Below are 18,996 nucleotides of genomic sequence, written 5' to 3' on the forward strand. Positions count from 1 at the left end.
TTAACGGTATTATTTATTATTTTATGTATTGTAAATGGCATAATGCTGTGTGGTTACGACATCAAAGAATATAGCCACCCCCTCTCCCCGTGGGTGTCGTGAGAGGCGACTAAGGGATAACACAGTTCCACTACTACCTTGGAACTTAAAAAGCCGACCGATGGCGGGATAACCATTCAACTGCTGGCTTTGAAATACACAGGCCGAAGATGGGCAGCGGCGTCTTCGGTGCGACAAAGCCAGCCCTACGGTCACCAACCCGCCTGCCCAGCGTGGCAAAATACATGAGTTCACGCCATTTTTGGCGTGAACTTGTGGAGGCCTATGTCCAGTAGTGGACTGCGAAAGGCTGCTGTGATGATGATGATGCTGTGATGAAATTGCATAAATTATTATAAAGGAAAAAGGCGGGTCAAACATTATACTATACCATTATATCCGAACAAGTAGTGTGCTATTTTGTCTACTGTATAATCTACAGCTATAGAAACCGATCACTAAAAATATGGAAATAATAACAATACTGAAACGTATCCATGAAGATTTTTAATAATGTTATAATAAACCAAAGCGAATAAAAATATTTAAATATAGAAAAATACTTATTTTTGCGAAGAAACAATATTAATGCGTAAACTTGAGAGTACAAATACCAAACAATCAAGTTTTAGCATCACACGACCGAACGGATGAAGAATTAACATGCATGTAGTTTTATAGAAAACACAATGTGCCATTTTACCCACCTATATCATTTGTACATCTCTCCCTATATATAGTATAGTACTTGAATAATCGTTTTCACGTTCCTTTTACTTTTTATGGTCTTGTCCAAAATATAATAATTTATAGTAGTTTTTAGTTTTAATACAATAATTTTTTATTTTAGCCTTATCAGTGTCCGTTTCACGTTCACAAAAAGAAAAAGGAAAAAGGAGAAATTTAAAACACAACGTAATACAGTTTACACATTTGGAAATTTTTAAATTTTTTCTAAATTTTTACATGTCTGTACATAAAAGGATCAGGGTCAAGAAGAAGCAAAAAGAAACTTACCTAGAGATTTGAATCAAGATCAAGGTGATACTGATGACAACAATTATCCTTTAAAATTAAATACAAATAAAGAACCAATCGATGACGACGGTCACGGGCCATATATTCCTGGTTCCAAAACTGATCCAGACAAAAGAGGTGAAAACTACGATCTTTTAGTAAAAAACGCTGTTGAGACATTGCACGGACCACAAGAAAACCCAACGGAACGGTTTTGGCGTCAAGTAGCTGAGAAGGCAGATAAAAATGACAGAAATGACGATAATATGAAATACGCAAAAAAAAGTGAAACGCCGAAATTACCATACGTGAACGTTTCGCAAAACTTTCATTTCGCTAAGAAAATGCACGCAGGAAACTTAGAACACGAACCACTACCTGATACTTTGGGATATCGTAATATGACCAAGGTAGGAGAACATAGAGATTCAGACATTGTTGTAAAACCATATGCTATTGGCTGGAAAGGATATGGTGCTTCAGGACCAACATGTTGCACAAAAATGCGTGTACATCGACCTAAAACTTGCGATCCGAAAAAGAATGATAACGTAGCAGATGAAGGTAAGCAGCGCCCAGCTACGTCTTGTTTGAATTTGGGAGCACAGTATAAAAAACCTCTGTCTTTAATGGATTTGGCAATCTGCTGGGATTTCAAGGCTGATGATTCGAAAAGAGAGCCACGACCGCCAAAACATATCGATGGTTCAAATGGCTCACTGGCACCGGCTGTTTTTACAATGGTACATACTCCTAAAGAAGAAGCAAGTGAAATAATATTAGCACATGCATATCCTATTTTTAATAAAAATAAAACCCTGAACGACGTGGGACGCCACAGTGTTCCGCATTTTGAAAAAGATATGACAAAAGATAAAAGAAAAGAATCATGCGAAGTACAATATTGTCCCCAACATAATCAAAACGAAAAACACGAAAAATCTCGAACGTCAAGTAGAAAAAGTTCCATTCAATCCGAAAATAAGAGCCCATGTGATGGTATAAATGGTTGTGGTACACTTTCAGATATAAGTCAAAATATAAGTCGTCAAAATTCAATACCGAATTTGAAACAAAAGAACGAAGCGTGGAACGCCAATAAAAAGGAAAATTCAAAATACGATATTAATCGAAACCGTCACAGTTTGGAATCGTATGAAAAGACACCGTTAGCACAAGGAAAGTTACATCAGAGCTCGCCAAATGAATCACAAATTTCGAAGCATTCTCCTAAAGAATCTTTTAAAATTAGTAAAAATTCTAATACAAATGTAAAACACAAGCACTGTTACTCTTGCAATGGTGCAAAAGTTACTGAAGAAAAGAAAGAAAAAAAAAGTGATTATAAATTCGCTTTTAAGGCAGGCAACCCAAATTCTGTTTCAAGTAACAGTTCAAATGAGTCGAAGGTGTTAAAGATACCTAAGATGCGTCACCCGTATACAAAAAAGTCGTACACTATTCCAACATTAGCACCACCTTTTAGTATTTGGCGAGATGCGAACGCAACAGGCTATCCAGAACACTGGAGGTTGGCAAGTGTTTACCAGCACGCTTATAAGCCTCCGGAACAACGAAGAAAACCGCTTATAGACAGTGTTTATCAATAATTCATTTTTGAATGTTGTAAAATTATACGACGTGACTTGGTGTGTTGTTATCTGGTCTATTGGGTATAATAAAAATAAAATTTATTGGTCTTTATCATTTTAAACTTAACACCTGTGGAGATTCAAGACGATGATTAATGTTTGATAAGATTATTATAATCAGTGTAACAACGTTTTTTAAAAGTATATTTTTTATCTGGTGTATTTCATAAAAGTTTTATATTAAAATCAATGTCAGAGGAATTGCCTGCGACGTCGTCGCTTTAAAAAAGGACTATTCTTTGTTCTCAAACAGAATAAAAAAATTACGTTCATTGATTAACATACACTTGTCTGACTTTATTTTGTTTTACATGCAGATTTTTACTTACGAGTTATTTTGTTATTCATGGCATAATACCCACTTTGATTTCATACCTTTGAAAACTTAAGACCTTAAAGTGTAATAAAAGACATAAAATTATCAAAGTTAATTATTAATTTAGTCAAATATAAATGTTACATTAAATTAAATAAAACTTATGATAGAAATCGTTCATATTCAATGAAAAAAGTGCACTTTCGTATTGTTTCCCATGCTTTGCTACAATATTGGAACCATCCTTTCTCAGATAAGTTTGGTACATTCGTTATTTGATGTCTGTTCACACCGAGGATCATCCATCGGAGACGTTTAGCTAAATCTTCAAATGCAGGATGTCCACGATATATATCGTGGTTGTCTGAAAATGAAAAAAATATTTTTCTTAACCTGTGCCTCGCGTAAATCCTAGTCCTTGATGTGAATCCATACATCTTTAATCAAAACTCACAATCTGAGACCAGAAACCAAGTTATATATAGTCCGCGTCATGTAAAAAGAACGCTGAAAGAAACTGGAGGGGGAGCGTTTGCGCATGGGCATACTCGCGCACAAAAGTACTACTGTTTTATTTTTTAATTAGGCTTTCACTCGCGGCTTCGTATAATGGTTATTGGTAGGTACATTTAAAAATACTAGAAATACCAGTGCGAATACTTCGGACTAAATAAGTATAATAATTATCACTTTACAAAATTACAATTTTTTTTTCCAAACAAAAGCAATAACAAGTTTTTTAGTTATTGAAATGTCGTATTCAAAAATATTAATTATCTGTACTCTCGATATTCGTATCTTAATAGTTTTTATGTATTTAAAATGATAAATTGATATTTTTTTTGTAGTTAAATAAATAGTAAATGGAGTTTTACAAGTGTCCGTATGCTAATGTGTTGTGAAAGTAAGTGATAAATGCGGAAAAAACGTGAATTACGATTGACAGTGGTTTGTTTACCAAATAAGACTGTTCCAAAAAGTGAACAGTACGAAACAGTTTTTTCAAGAGTTGGCAACACTGTCGCCAAATTATTTATAATATATAATTCGCGTCATGTAAAAAGAACGTTGGTTGTCATAATCGCCTTTTGCGCATTTTGACAACCAGCGTTCTTTTTACATGACGCGAATTATATATTATAAATAATTGTTCTCACTTCTCTATGTAAAACTATTTCGTAATTTAAAACTTTTGTGCGCGATAATGTTTTGAGTCGACGTGGAACTGTCAACCAATAGCATACCGGCAAGCATGCGACACGTGATAAACACTCCCGTCCCCTACCCCTTACACCAAATAGACTGATAAATCGCTTCTGCGCAGCTTCAAGGCCAGCGTTCTTTTTACATGACGTGAACTATACCTAACTATTAACTTGCTTACAAGTCTAGTCTCAAAAATATAAATAATAATAATAAGACATCCAGATGATGAAGAATAATAAATAAATATTTTATAACATTAACACACGGTCGTTTTTTTTTTTTTTTTTTAATATTACTAGGTCGGCAAACAAGCGTACGGCTCACCTGAAGGTAAGAGATTACCGTAGCTTATAGACGCCTACGATACCAGAAGCATCGAAAGCGCGTTGCCGACCCAATCTCCAATCCCCCCCAGGAGCTCTGTTCACCTTACTCACCAACAGGAACACAATACTGCTTGGAAACAGTATTATTTAGCTGTGGTCTTCTGTAAGGTCGAGGTACTATCCCAGTCGGGCTGCTCCATATTTTGAGCAGGAGATTCCTGCTGTGCCCTACCTCAGTTAAAACCTCGTTTGTTCATATTCCTTAATGCTTGTGTTATAGATAACAGCCGAGTGTCGTAGCTAAATATTTTTTTGATTTGAAATATGCATAGAAATAATACATACATAACTACAAACTGCGCTAACGGACTAGTCAATTAAATATGCAAATATGGAATAACTAACATAATTAAATTCATAATTTTTCATTCATCATAATAAATTGTAATACACAATACATTTCAAAGTTTTTCTTAGCACATGTTTGTCTCCCTTTTTAGAAAAAAACCTCACAATTACTCCACATAAATAATATATATATCATTTTATAGATAATTGCTTGCTCTACCGACATCCACAACTAAAAAATTTACAATATAAAAAAAGGAAGGTTAGGTATGCTTTAAGAAGAAGGAAGGTTTTTCCTCAAATCAACGTTGGTGAAACCGCGGGGGCCAGCTAGTTATACATATTTTACTATGTGTTCCAATTTTAATTTGTTATTTTATTGAAGGTTAATAAAGTACAAAAAAAAAAAAAATAACGTTTTTATAATTTTAAATTAATAAATCAACTAACTTGTGAAAATTTTTAAAACGCATTACTGATGATATGTGTGTATAAGCTACTACTATAGAGGTACATTAAAAATATTTTGATTTAGAAACATATCTACAATCTTTGTAGCTTACTTAACAGTTATATGTTTTATATCCCTTAATAAATAGGCTTTTAGAATATAAAACAAATCTCTTTTTGTATCAAAATAATAAACTTACCAAAGTCACTATAAATCTCGGGTAATAGGAATAAGTTGATTGGAGTGCCGCAAGTTTGTACATTGTATGATTTACAAACATTGTCTATATTAAGACCATTTTTATCTGTATCACTGTACAAGTACATTCCGGAGTTTAGCTGAAGATTAGATCGCTGGAATGCTTTCCTGTTACAAGAAGGAGTGGTCATAAAATAGCATATATTATAAAACATTACAAAAAAATCGTGATCTGGATACAGGAGCTAAAACTAATTGGTGCCGTTGGGTGTGAAGTGTTTAGTTTTTCTGTTTGGGCCATGTAGTCGACACACAATTTTTCCGTTGGTGTCACGGGGGACACCAAATGACCGCGAGCCAGAGTCAACTTAAAATATATGTCTTAGAAAAATATGTCATATACTGTAAGCAAAAATAAGTAAGATCTTTAAGGGGTATGGTAGTGCAATAAAAACTTAGTATAATTTTTTTGTAAATAAGTACTTTTAAACTGGCCCCTGGCCCCATGGAGTAAACAAGTGAGGCCCGACTGGTGTTCCCCATGGCGTCAACTGGTGGTAATCTTTCATAAATAAGTTACTAAAATTTGAATGTAGCTTGGCATGCAGTCAGCAAGAAATTGAAAATGACATAAATTCTTATCTTGAAAATTCTAAGGGATTGGAGACTACAAGCGACAGTTAGATCAAAATAAAATTTTCACCTATAAAGGTCCTGCATAGTTTTAACGGCTTCTGGAATATAATCTTCCAGTTGGCATCTATTATGTAGCAATAGTAAATGTGGGTGATTTTCTCCACTACTTGTTGACTCTGAACTTTCTTGATTGGTGGTCAGTGTATTTGATGCTGATAACGACGGCTTTAACATCTCGGCCGCTTGAATGTAACTAAAAAAAAATACAAAAATAATATATTATATAAAAATAAATAAACATATAAGATATATTTTATTAACTAAAAAAATATGATAATTTATGTTATTATAATTAGCCAAATTATATGTGTGTCTCCTGTGATAAGGGATATGTCGAATTTTATATACCCTTTTTGCGATTTTAACGCACTATCATAATTTTTGGTTTAATTCTAATCTAAAAGGTTATTTATATATTATATCTTTAAACATTTTGATTTCATATTCTAAACATTTTTGAATATCATATCAAAAATTGACCGCTCCAGCGGGGTTCGAACCCACGTCTCCGACTGACCGTGTCGGCGCTCTAGCCAATTAAGCTATGGAACGATGTACCCGCTAGATCGAAATTCTTGATATAATAATGTTTATATTCGGTTTAAGCGAAACGTGGCGCCATCTATAGTGAGCTCTTTTCAGAAACCCGTAATAATTCAAAGTTTCATATTACAATGAAAATCTTTGACAGAAGACGACACCATGCTATTTTTTATATCTACGATTTTATTTTTGTGTTACCCACACATTAGGAATTCTAAACATTTTTGAATATCATATCAAAAATTGACCGCTCCAGCGGAGTTCGAACCCGCGTCTCCGACTGACCGTGTCGGCGCTAGTTAGTTAAACGTGACATGTTCTACAACTGTAGACGCTCATTTGTCTCAAAATAATGATTAATTTCATTTAGAGGATAAACAAATGTAATTCTAATTTCGAATTTTCGCTTACCATTGTAATGACCAGATTGCCGACTATACAATAACGTTTTTTTTCCATAGAATGAAAACTCTTTTGTATTAAATTAGGACGTGTTTCAATTATTTAACAAATTAAAACGAAGGTGTTTCGATTTTTTTGATGAGAAGTATATAATTATATACTAGCTGACACAGCAAACGTTGTTTTGCCAATAAACTATCTACTATAAGTGTGCAGGGATTTACTTATAATCGAAAGCGTTGTAGACAATGAAAGTATTCTTTATTTAGTGCACAGAAAAATTAAAATAATACGTATAACAGTCACTACTACGATCGATACATAAATAAAACAAAAAAAAAATGGCCAAAAACGGTATAAGACAGGAGACCAGCTTCATTCTCATCCCTACTCCGTGATGTTTGCTGGATGTGAGGTGACAACGGTAGACATCTAGCGGGGATAACTGATCGATTGATAGTTATCGACCGGCGAAGGCAGGAGATCAAATTGAATTGAAAAAAAAATCATAATTAAAAATAATCATTATCATTATCATTATGTATAATAAAACTAAGTTGATAAAATGTGCGTGCCGATAAAACTTAAAAAGGAGTCCCGGCACGATAAAGGGACTTATATAGTATACCCCTATTATTATATAGGATAACCCTTTATCCCCCCTCGTACAAGAAAGTTCATGTTTTAGCCTAAAGGGCGTGTTTTTAAAGATATAAGGGCTTTTCCAACCCTTCAACTTGGAAATTAAGTGTAGTGGCGCCATCTGTTGTCGAGTATTTGAACTTCATTCAGAACAACGATTATTTGGGTTGCATTTCGATAGGCGCTGCGAGCAATTGCAGCACGTGTAGTAATGGCGCGAAATTTAAAATTTCAATTTCAATAAAGATTTAAATTACATTTGTAACTATAGTAAAGTTATTAAATTTGATGTATTTATACAGCAGTAGCTAACTTATATTTTGGAGTTAAAGCGACATAATTTTAGTTATTCAAATTAGTTCTGAAAACATTTTAAAATTTAAATTTTTAAATTTCGGGCTTTTACTACGTATGCTACAGTTGCAGAACCTATTGTTACGGCGGACGATAATGTCGCGAACATTCTAGAAAGTGTGAAAAAGAAAATATTCTCAAAATTTCTCGAATTTCCTAGAGCCTAGCTCTCTAAATATATGTATAAGAGCCCGGTGTCGCCCGCCAGAGTTAGTTCGATTTGAACAGCGAAACAAGCGATTTCAAAACGAAAAGGAAAGAAGTTATCTGTGAGCCTTTATTTTGAAGTATCACGTGTAAGTATTTAGTGTTGTTTTATTTTTCTTCCCTTTTAATTGTAATTTCCTTAACCTTCAAGCGGTCGGGCGATATTTTGTTTACGGCCAAAAGTATATAGAAGACATCGATTCAACGTCAAACGATATTTTTTTTTACTTTTTACGTCATAGTTTATTTTTTTATTTCAACCAGAAGAAGAAGATTTTTTTTATTTCAACTACCATGTAATTTCATATCAACTCCCGAGCGAAGCCGGGTATCATAACTAGTAAAATAATAAAAAATAAATAATTTATCTAAAACATAAAAAAAATTAGGGGTGGACTACCCTTAACATTGAGGGGGATGAAAAATAGATGCTGTTCGATTCTCAGACCTACAAAATATGCACACAAAAATTCATGAGAATGGGTCAAGCTGTTTCAGAGGAGTTTAACTACAAACACCGCGACACGAGAATTTTATATATTAGAAGATTGGTCATACATGTCACTATGATTTAGCATGACATAATATTTTAACTATACAAAATTAGTTTTAATTTCAAGCGATTCCATTATCAAAATGTATACTGTATTTATAAGAGACGTAGGTGCTTTTGAATAATCATTTTAGAATTATACATTACAGTTAATACAAAATCTATACCAATATTATAAAGCTGAATTTTTTTTTGTTTAAATGCGCTAATCTCAGGAACTACTCGTTTGAACTGAAAAATTCTATAACCCATTTACCGAGGAAGGCTATTTTTTCCTCAAATTAACGCGTGTGAAATTGCGGGGCAAAGCTAATCTCATTAACTTATTTAATACTTTATTTTAAATGCACACTCTATAAGATTAACAAACTGCAAAAACAGTCTAATCTGAATACTTTTCAACTTTAATAAATAATTTTACAGTTTTCTGAATTAAATGTACTAACCGTATAAAATTATAATCTGTGAACCAATCTTGCACAGCAATTAATACATGACATATCGACATTAAGAATGAGGCTATTTGGAGACAATCCACTGTCATAATATTTGCACTTCTTGCCGTAACGGGGTTCGCACTTGTTTCTTCTATTAGGGAGGGTGACCATAAAGCCTGACAATCGAGTAGAATTATACGATCATTTGTAATGTACATATCAACACCTGTAATGTAAATACACCAATTAACAGAGCAGAATAATAAGAAATATTTTTGTTCGGATTATTTTTACTTTATTAAAAAAATTAAACCAAAAAAGTAAATTTATCTAGTATTTCAATGAAAAATATATTATTACACGTTGTTGATATTAATTTTATTTTATTTATTTTATACACTTTATTGTACACCACAAATACATTACAAACAAGCTTAAAAATAGTTACGTATTATGAAGTACAATGCACTTACAACCCACCTAACTTGCTAACCCAACATTTAGAGTCTTAATATATATTTATTTCTAACTAAAATATATCTTAGAAGCCAGAACTACTTGAACTAGAACATAAAAGATTACAAATTTAGCATTGGAAACAATAATTGGCTTTGTTGACTAGCCAGGCTTTTTGGAAAGAACTCGTGGGCTAATAGAAGCAAGATCATAGTCGAACCATCTCAAGTTAAAACTATACAAAATTATAATGAAATACCTTTAGTACAATGAACCCCTCGTTCTATGTATTCAATATCTTGCATCTTGAACTTAAATATAGTTTGACTTAGTTGAGATTTTTCTTCAGATACTTCAGAAAAGCTTAAACTATCTAATTGATTTTCTAAGTGTACCATTTCTGTTGATTCAAAAACTGTGTCTGTCGGAATTTCGTGAGAACTTAGTATTTGGGTGCTTAAGTCATTTATTGGTACATTTTGTGCTATTAAATTTAATATCATTGATTTTCCAACACCTTGTGTGCCTGCAAAATAAAAATTTATTATCAATGACAGAGTAGATGGGTAGTAATTCTACGTACTAGCTGACCTGAAAGTCCTGTCTTGCACATTGTCACATACACGCAGTTTTAAATGATCGTTAATTTTTCCGACTACTTGAATTGATCCAGTTGTTATCAAGCTATTTACTTAGAGACGACACATTTAGCTACTCATTTTTGTTTACATTGATTTTATGAAAGAACAATTTAATTTAACAAAGCTAATCTAGTATAGTGTACTACAATACTCATAACATACCCAATACACCAACCACTAGGTAATTTGTGTTGGAATCATTAAGAAACTCAAGAGCTGCACTGTTAAATTCTAAATTTTCATCAAGCAACTTCACTGGTTCTACCATAGTTTTAAATGATGAACTGGATTTCTGATCTGTAATATTATACAAAACCAAAGAATAAAATACATGTTCAATAAATATAACACACATCTAATGCCTTTCTTTTAGGTAACAGCTGACTGATATTAATATATGTTCGAGTCGAATGCCACGTTGAATTGCCACGAAACGTTTAATGCCATGGGGGACCAGTTCGGCCTCACTTGTTTAGTCCATGGGGCCAGTTTAAAAGTCTTTATTTATAAATTTTTTATGATAAGTTTTTTTTTGCACTACCATACCCATTATTAACGATCTTATTTATTTTTGCTTACACTATATGAAATATTTTTCGAAGTCATATATTTTAAGTTGACTTTGGTTAGCGTTCATGTGGTGTCCCCCGTGGCACCAGCGGAAAATTTGTGTGTCGACTACATGGTGTCCCATAGCCCAAACAGAAAAACTAAAAAAATCAAGTCAGCGTTTAACGAGTTAACTGTGTTCCTTCAAATGGGGAGTTCTGTAGGTGTTATAGATCACGTTCCACTTGGAAAAAAAATCTTTGCCTGTTTTTAAATTTAACTTTGTCATCATATGTATATTAGCCATCTTGGCAATATACCCCTAAGAAATGTCGATTAAGTGAAATGTTAATACTAACTGCCATATACAACTAAAGAATTGCATATGGAAGTGAACTCACATAGAATGTTTTTGCAAATTATATAGCATTTTTTTTTCTTATCGCAGGGAAACCCATTTACGGGTGATATCCAGGATGCCCGGGTAGGCATTCCTAGATCGTATGTCGGCTTCAGTATTTGGGGGTGCAATACCGACCAAAACCCCTGCGGGAGCCTTCAGTCGCTTTAATTAGAGGGTCCCGGATCTGCAGGCAACAGGTTCCTTCCAGCGACAGGCTGGCCTCAGCGAAAAGGCCAGACTTCTCCTCCATGGGGACTGTCTGGCTCATCTCTGAACAATCCCGACGACGCCGTGTCTAGCAGGATCGGATTCCCATCCCGGCCCGACACGGGCACTGGGGCGTTATTGGAGGCGCATTAAGCAGCTCCTCTTACGCACCCCCGTTCGTCGCCTGCGGATGGAGGCCTCGTCGGCGGCCTCTTCTCTCATCCGCTCGTCATTCTCCTTCTGGGACATTACTGTCTTGCAGAAGGAGACCATCGCCTTCCAGGACTCGTCGTCGCCGAGCATCGCGGTGATGACGCTTGACAGTGACAAGTCCCCTCCGAGGACTGTCGTCAGATCGCGACGCAGCGCCGCCCATCCGAGGTGTACCCTCGCGGGTGTGCTGGGCCGAGTCCACCGCCGCGCCATAATCGTGACATCCAGTCGTCGGCTCCCTTTGGGCCGTCCGACACAAGTAGTCACCAAAGCAGCCGTGTTCGGTGAGAACTTGCGTCAGACGGAAGTTGAGGGGTTTGCGCTTACGGCGCATCCACGTAGATCGTGTACGCACAGTAGCCGCAGCCCACGATACCGTGCGGTACCCTCGGATTACCCTTACCGCGATGATCCTCTGCGCAGACCGCAGCGCGGCCTTATTCCTCGCAGTGAGGCGATCCGCCCAAACTGGGGCACCGTACGTCGCCATACTCCGGAATATAGCTGCCTGCAGGCGGCGCTGGGTCAGCCGAGGTTCGGGAGGAGTCTGCCCAGTGCACTCGCCACCTTTGCGACCTTCGGTCCCTCCACAGCAAAGTGTGGTCCGAAGGTCCACCCTCCGTCAAGGATGAGACCCAGATATTTGTTTTGGGAGCTCACCCTGACCCTCCCCTCTCCGATCCGCAGGGTAGCCCCCGGTGGGGGTCCCTTGCGTCCGGTCTCGCGGAAGAGGAGGGCTTCGGTCTTGGCCATTCTGATACGAAGCCTCAAACTCTTTATGCAGCTGATCACGAGGTCGAGTCCGACCTCGGCCAGCCACGCCGCCTCCTTGTAGTCTCGTCTCCGGGAGTAGCCGCCTCATCCACCCCAAACTCCAAAAGCGGTGAAAGACTCCAGCGGCCGATGATTGCGGTTTCCTCAGCCAGTTCCCGGTTGAGCTTAGAGAGTGCCCAACGTGGAAACTGACTACGCCCCTAGACGACATTGACGACGACAACGACGCCGGACGGGAGCTGGAGACACCTCGAACCTTATGTAAATTATATAGCCATGCTTAAGTGCTCACGAATGGTATCATGTGGAATGAGTCAATCAAAGTAGCTTGTTTATTTAAACAAAGACAAATTTAAAAATGGGCTAGAATTTTTTTTTCATGTGGAGAGTTATCTATAACACCTACAGAGCCCCCCATTTAAGGAACGCAGTTAGGAATCAAACACCTTCTATATAATACAGGATATAATTGTTACATTGATACTTCTAGTATACTAAGCTGTACATTATTAGCACCACTCATACATACTATTTCCATTTTTATGATTTAGCTAAAACTTTCAATTTAAAAAAAATATAATTAATTAGATATAATATAGTACATTGTAAACTTTATGCTTAATATGTAGAGTTTACAATATAAAATAATACTACTCAAAACGAAAAGTAGTGCTATAAAAATGAAATGAATAAATATCCATAACATACACACATGGTCATATGTAACTGCAGGCAGATACATATTTCTTTTTCAATAAATATATCTAAATATTATTTATAAAAATAAATACACATATTAAATACACTCATTTACGCATGTTACAAAAATTATTACAGAACCATTTTTAGCACTGTCTAATAGCCTCCTATATTGAATGCTGCATATAAATTAGTAGGTATATTTTTTTTAGAAGTAGTCAGGAACCAATGATAATACTTCTAATAACGACTCTACCAACTCATACTTCGTGAATCTTATTGGTTTGTATTATACTGAAATAAACATACTTTAATACAAACCTTTTTTTTCCTTCTCATTTTGAGCTATTTTTGAAGAATGTAGATTTTCAAACTCCGTTTGTGATTTTGGACTAACGGGTCTTTCATCTTTGGGCGTACTCTGTTCACGAGTTTTCAATATAATAGTTGGTTGTTTCTCTTTTTCAATTTTTTCTTTCATTTGATCTTTAGGAATTTCACGATCAGATTTTAATATAACTGGCCTTCTCGAAGTGATTATAGCTTCCTGTGAATTATATTTAGTAATTGAGATAATGTTTTTAACAATTACCAAGGAACAGTTGAATGATTATTGTTAAATATACCTTGGTAGTTATTATTTTTTTCTTTTTGTCGGCCATTCCTGATGAACTAGATAAAATTCAAGTTGAAGAGTTCAAAATATATGCATAGTATAATATTCTTTATATTTTTTTATGAAAGATTGAGTTAGAAATTGATTGATTGGTTTAATTTAATGGGGGGTGAGAAATAAAAAATTTGTGTTTACGCTTTTGACATTACCTTGGCGTTTTGAAATTTGTTAGTGCGGTGTTGTCACTATAATTTTTTCCCGTTTTCTCGCTATAAAAAAATATTTAAATAAATATTAATAGATAATATAACATTAATTTTTCTTCAGGGAACCTATTTTTATTTTTTATTTTTGACTACCCCGTTGGCTGCTCCGAGAATTGTGAGGTAAAATCCCGCCTGAGTCTGGGTGTAATATTTGTATTTTATTTATTTATTTTGCGAGAATATGGCATACAGAATATAAAATGTAATAACCCAGGACTTTGAATACCGTAAAAAATTCGGTAGCGTTTCTCGGCAGACATAACGTTATTGTAATAACGATACCTCAAAAACCTCAAATAACGGTACATTGTTACCGGTATTAAATCATTTAACGTTATATTTAACGTCACATATCGTCCTTTACCATTAATTGCTATCGTTACCTACAAAAGTAACGTAATTGTTACAACTACGAGCATACGTATGTTTAAAAGAGATAGATTAAAATTTTAATTTAGGACCGTTTTCATTGCTTTCTAAATTATTACTGAATACGTCTTGCTTCTTTAATTGTATCTGATTCTTCATTACTATATTTGTGTTATATTTTATAAAACAATAATGGAATATGAAATAAGCTACTGTTCATTTTTTATTATTATTTAACTGTTAATTATAATAACTGTTAATAATAATAAAGACGATACGTTTGCGTAGCGGTCATAGTGCTGACTATTGCGCTGACGATCGTGGGTTCGATCCCCGCTCACGACAGATATTTGTATTGGCCATATAGATGTTTGTCGTGGTCTGGGCGTTTGTGCTCGTGTATTGTGTGTGTTTCCGGACCCCGACACAGAAGAAAATCCTACTGGGGGCCGTTGAGTGTGAAGCGTTTCTTTATTTAATTATTACTTATTTTATTGAAACAATTTGTTTGATAATTTTTTTGACCCCACCTGAATTCTAAAATAAAAGAATTAGCAAGTTGAAGTGGCAGTGGGCTGGTCATCTGTGTCGCAGGACCGATGGCCGTTGGAGTAGACGAGTCCTGGAGTTGAGACCACGTCTTGGCAAACGCAGTGTGGGACGTCCTCTGGCCCGTTGGACCGACGATCTACGTAAGATTGCCGGTGTAGGCTGGATGAGGATTGCGGAAAACTGGGATGTCTGGCGCGAGCTTGGGGAGGCCTATGACCAGCAATGGACTGCCATAGGCTGAAATGAATTCAATAATAATAATAGTTTATTGATAAAAAAATAGATGTATAATTATGTATTTTTTCGCAGTAGTGGTCTTCCGTCAAATACGTTTGCAAATGAAAGGGGAGGGAGGTCTTTGCTAAGTACTATAATGAATGACAATGAGAGGAAGAACTGTAGAAAGCAATGAGATGTTCACAGGTTCACTTCACCACTTCAGCCTAATACAGTCCACTGCTGGACATATGCCTCCACAAGTTCGCACCAAAAATGAAGTGCGCTCATGTGTTTTGCCCATAGTCACCACGCTAGGCAGGCGAGTTGGTGACCGCAGGGCTGGCTTTGTCGCACCGAAGACGCTGCTGCTTGTCTTCGGCCTGTGTATTTCAAAGCCAGCAGTTGGATGGTTATCCCACTATCGGTCGGCTTTTTAAATTCCAAGGTGGTATTGAAACTGTATTATCCCTTAGTCGCCTCTTACGACACCCACGGGAAGAAAGGGGTGGCTATATTCTTAATACCGTAACCACACGGGCCACACACGGTTCACAGGTCACTAATTGTTTTTTCATTTTCTTTCATAACTTAAGAATTCTTAAAAAAATTAATGACGGCGGAAAGTCATTCAAACGTACTTCGCATTCAGCTTGTATCATTCCACTGTTGGGCATAGGCCTCTTTTTCCACAAAGGAGAACGATTTGAGCTTAATCCACCATGCTGCTCCAGAGAAGACTTGCAGTTTACTGTGAAACAAAATTCCTACAGAACAAGATGGGAATGCGTGACCTCGGATTCCTGTGCAGTGCCTCTATGTGTGGTATGACAAGGTAGTTTTAGATACTTAACATATAATCTAGGCAAATGTGAAAAGGTTATATGATAGTATATAAGTCATAAGCATAGAATAAGTGCTGTGTGGCTACGGCACTAAAGAATTTAGCCACCCCCTCTCTTCCCGTGGGTGTCGTAAGAGGCGACTAAGGGATAACAAGGTTCCACAACCACCTTGGAACTTAAGAAGCCGACCGATGGCGGGATAACCATCCAACTGCTGGCTTTGAAATACACAGGCCGAAGACGGGCAGCAGCGTCTTCGGTGTGACAAAGCCAGTACTGCGGTCACCAACCCGCCTGCCCAGCGTGGTGACTATGGGCAAAACACATGAGTTTACGTTATTTTTGGCGTAAACTTGTGGAGGCCTATGTCCAGCAGTGGACTGTATAGGCTGTAATGATGATGATGATAGAATAAGTAGTTAAATTAAGTTAAGAATAAGCTATAAATTTGTTAGATTTAGGTCTTGTAGTGAATAAGCACGTAAAAATTTTGTTATTAAACGCTAGAACTAGATATTAAGTTATAAAACTAGATATCACAAGCAAAAATAAATAAGGAAAATAGAAATAAAACAAGTAAATTTGTCAGTATATAAGACACTTATTAATAAAGAAGAAAAAAAATTGAAATTGTTAACTATATATTAAGACAACACCGTGATCTGTATCTGTGCTTTGCCGACCTCGAAAGGGCGTTTGATCGAGTCCCGAAAGCTGCACTCTGGATACTACTTAAGAAAGTGGGTTGCCCAGAGAAGTTTATCAACATAATACGACACCTTCACGATGGCATGTTTGCCAGAGTAGTACATGAAGGTTGCTTCTCTGATCAATTCCCGGTGACCAAAGGTGTCAAACAGGGTTGTGTTATGGCACCTTCACTTTTTGCTCGCTATTTCGCTGCAGTGCTGAAGGATGCGCTCTGAAGTAGCAGCGGTCAAATAGTTATAAATACAAGAACTGATGGCGGGATCTTTAAATTAAAGATCCCGCCATCAGTTCTTGTATATTTGTCCAGTGTCTCGATTTAGAGCCAAAGGCAAAGTTCAACAGCGTCCGGTACTGGAAGTTCTTTACGCCGATGATATCTGTCTAATGGCTGATAGCATGAGCAACCTCAGGCAGTATATCAAACGACAAAGGCGAATACATATCGCACCTTCGTTTCACCAACGATATCGTCATCTCTGCGGGGACGTTGGGCGAGCTAGGCCAAATGCTGGGTGGCCTAAACGTCATCCCTACGAACCAGTTTTGGAATCAGTTTATGAAGTTGGAAAAAACGAAAGTTATGTTTAACAGCCAAGTTATACCCAGACCGGTATCGCTTGATGGTACCCTTCTCGAAGTTATTCAGGATTGTATCTACTTAGGCCATATTATCCAACTAGGCTGAAACAACTACGCGAAAAATTATGTGCGTTATAATAAATCCAAAAGGGGTTTCGAACCGGTTATTATACTACCCATGGGAAGCCAAAGAAGGTCACAAGGCCTAATAGTATAAAGAAGTGAAGTTTGTAAGTTTATTTGTATATGTGTAGGAGTTAATGTCTGGAACTACTAAACCAATATTGAAAATCATTTTAAAAAACAAATGCTGCATTTCGCCTAAGTATCGTGTAAATTTTTTGAAAAAACTACAAACACAAAACTAGTTAGAGAAAAAAAAACACTTCTACACCGTTTTATTCGCTTAAATTGATGTAACAATAAACTATACGTCAATGTATGGATACAAAACTGTTAATTTGTCTAAAAAAACTCTTCGACACTGACTCGACTCGACTTCGATCCGACTCGACGACAATTATACCTGGTAAGTAGGTAGCACACACTACAACGCCAACCTTGGAGTTTTGTAAAAAGATTGAACAGGTCCTGTTTATTTTAGTTTGAGCAATTTGTGTGATATTATTGGAATTGGATAATAATTTAGTATGATGATCTCTTTAGGCTTCCAGGTACGTGCACTAAAATCCGTAAGTGTCTTGTGGTTTGTATTTTGTTCTAAAAGCTATATTAAGTTGATTCTTTTTTATTTGAATAAAGTATATTCAAACTCAGGAAATAGTCCAAGTTTCATTAAAATTGGTTTAGTAGTAGTGTTTAAATTAAAAATCCATGGATTGTTGGAGTTAATGGTGTTAAAAGAGTACAAATGATATCGCCAACATCACGTAGGATGGAGAATACAGAAGCTGTGCTAACAGTTCAAGTCCCTATTCTTATTTTAACATTCATTACACGTGTTTTGAATATTATATCATTGTTAACAGTAGCAATTAACAGACTGTAATAATTATAAGATGCTAAAAAGTATTGAGGCTTTCCTTATTTGGTATAATATTTTAAGATATGCTTTGTGGTAATAAAAAAGTATTATATAGTTTTTTGATTTTGTATCAATACATATAAATTAAAAATAAAAAACCTTTTTGAAAAACAAGCTTTTATTTGAATGCGCTAAAATGAAAAAAATAAATTTTTCCTTTAAAACTTTTACTATCTACTTATCATTATTTACATAATTTATATGATATAAAACTTTATACTTTTAAACTCAATAATCAACAGTAAATTTAAAAGAACATCTAGAGGAAGAAAGAAACGAGTTATTGAAAGATATGAAAATAGTAATCGTATCTCATAAACAAATATTCCATACAAATAAAATTGTTGAAATATTTGACCAGTTTTTTTTTTTTTCGTAAAATGTTTACTTTACCATTAATTTGTTTAATATTATAAACAGTTACAAGTTTAAAATAATCGTTTATTTATACTATTTTATATACGAAGT

General features: G+C 35.6%; 2 protein-coding genes across 2 annotated transcripts; one reads left to right on the forward strand and one right to left on the reverse strand.

Moving 5' to 3' along the window:
* Window positions 1–1,307: 1,307 nt before the first annotated feature.
* Window positions 1,308–2,750, forward strand: LOC123661119. The gene has a single exon (XM_045596114.1). The coding sequence runs from the start codon at window positions 1,323–1,325 to the stop codon at window positions 2,664–2,666; it is 1,344 nt and encodes a 447-aa protein (XP_045452070.1). The 5' UTR covers window positions 1,308–1,322; the 3' UTR covers window positions 2,667–2,750.
* A 375-nt stretch (window positions 2,751–3,125) lies between these two features.
* On the reverse strand, window positions 3,126–14,177 carry LOC123660866 (protein SMG9-like). The gene is made up of 8 exons (XM_045595893.1): window positions 13,956–14,177; window positions 13,651–13,876; window positions 10,647–10,781; window positions 10,103–10,369; window positions 9,397–9,613; window positions 6,257–6,442; window positions 5,555–5,721; window positions 3,126–3,388 (listed from the first exon to the last, which is right to left on the reverse strand). Exons 1-8 carry the CDS (start codon window positions 13,989–13,991, stop codon window positions 3,186–3,188), a joined length of 1,437 nt encoding a protein of 478 aa, XP_045451849.1. The 5' UTR covers window positions 13,992–14,177; the 3' UTR covers window positions 3,126–3,185.
* Window positions 14,178–18,996: the final 4,819 nt, after the last annotated feature.

This window comes from Melitaea cinxia, chromosome 16, assembly GCF_905220565.1.
Source record: "Melitaea cinxia chromosome 16, ilMelCinx1.1, whole genome shotgun sequence".
In the NCBI taxonomy this organism is placed as follows: Eukaryota; Metazoa; Arthropoda; class Insecta; order Lepidoptera; family Nymphalidae; genus Melitaea; species Melitaea cinxia.

Excerpts from the sequence above, each read along its gene's own strand:
- LOC123661119 (XM_045596114.1), top strand. The coding sequence starts at position 1,323 with ATGAAATACGCAAAAAAAAGTGAAACGCCGAAATTACCATACGTGAAC.
- LOC123660866 (XM_045595893.1), bottom strand. The coding sequence starts at position 13,991 with ATGGCCGACAAAAAGAAAAAAATAATAACTACCAAG. Across the intron at positions 10,370-10,646 it reads CCTAGTGGTTGGTGTATTGG|GCACACAAGGTGTTGGAAAA; the intron begins GTATGTTATGAG and ends TTTATTTTGCAG. Across the intron at positions 9,614-10,102 it reads AGGGGTTCATTGTACTAAAG|GTGTTGATATGTACATTACA; the intron begins GTATTTCATTAT and ends TTTACATTACAG.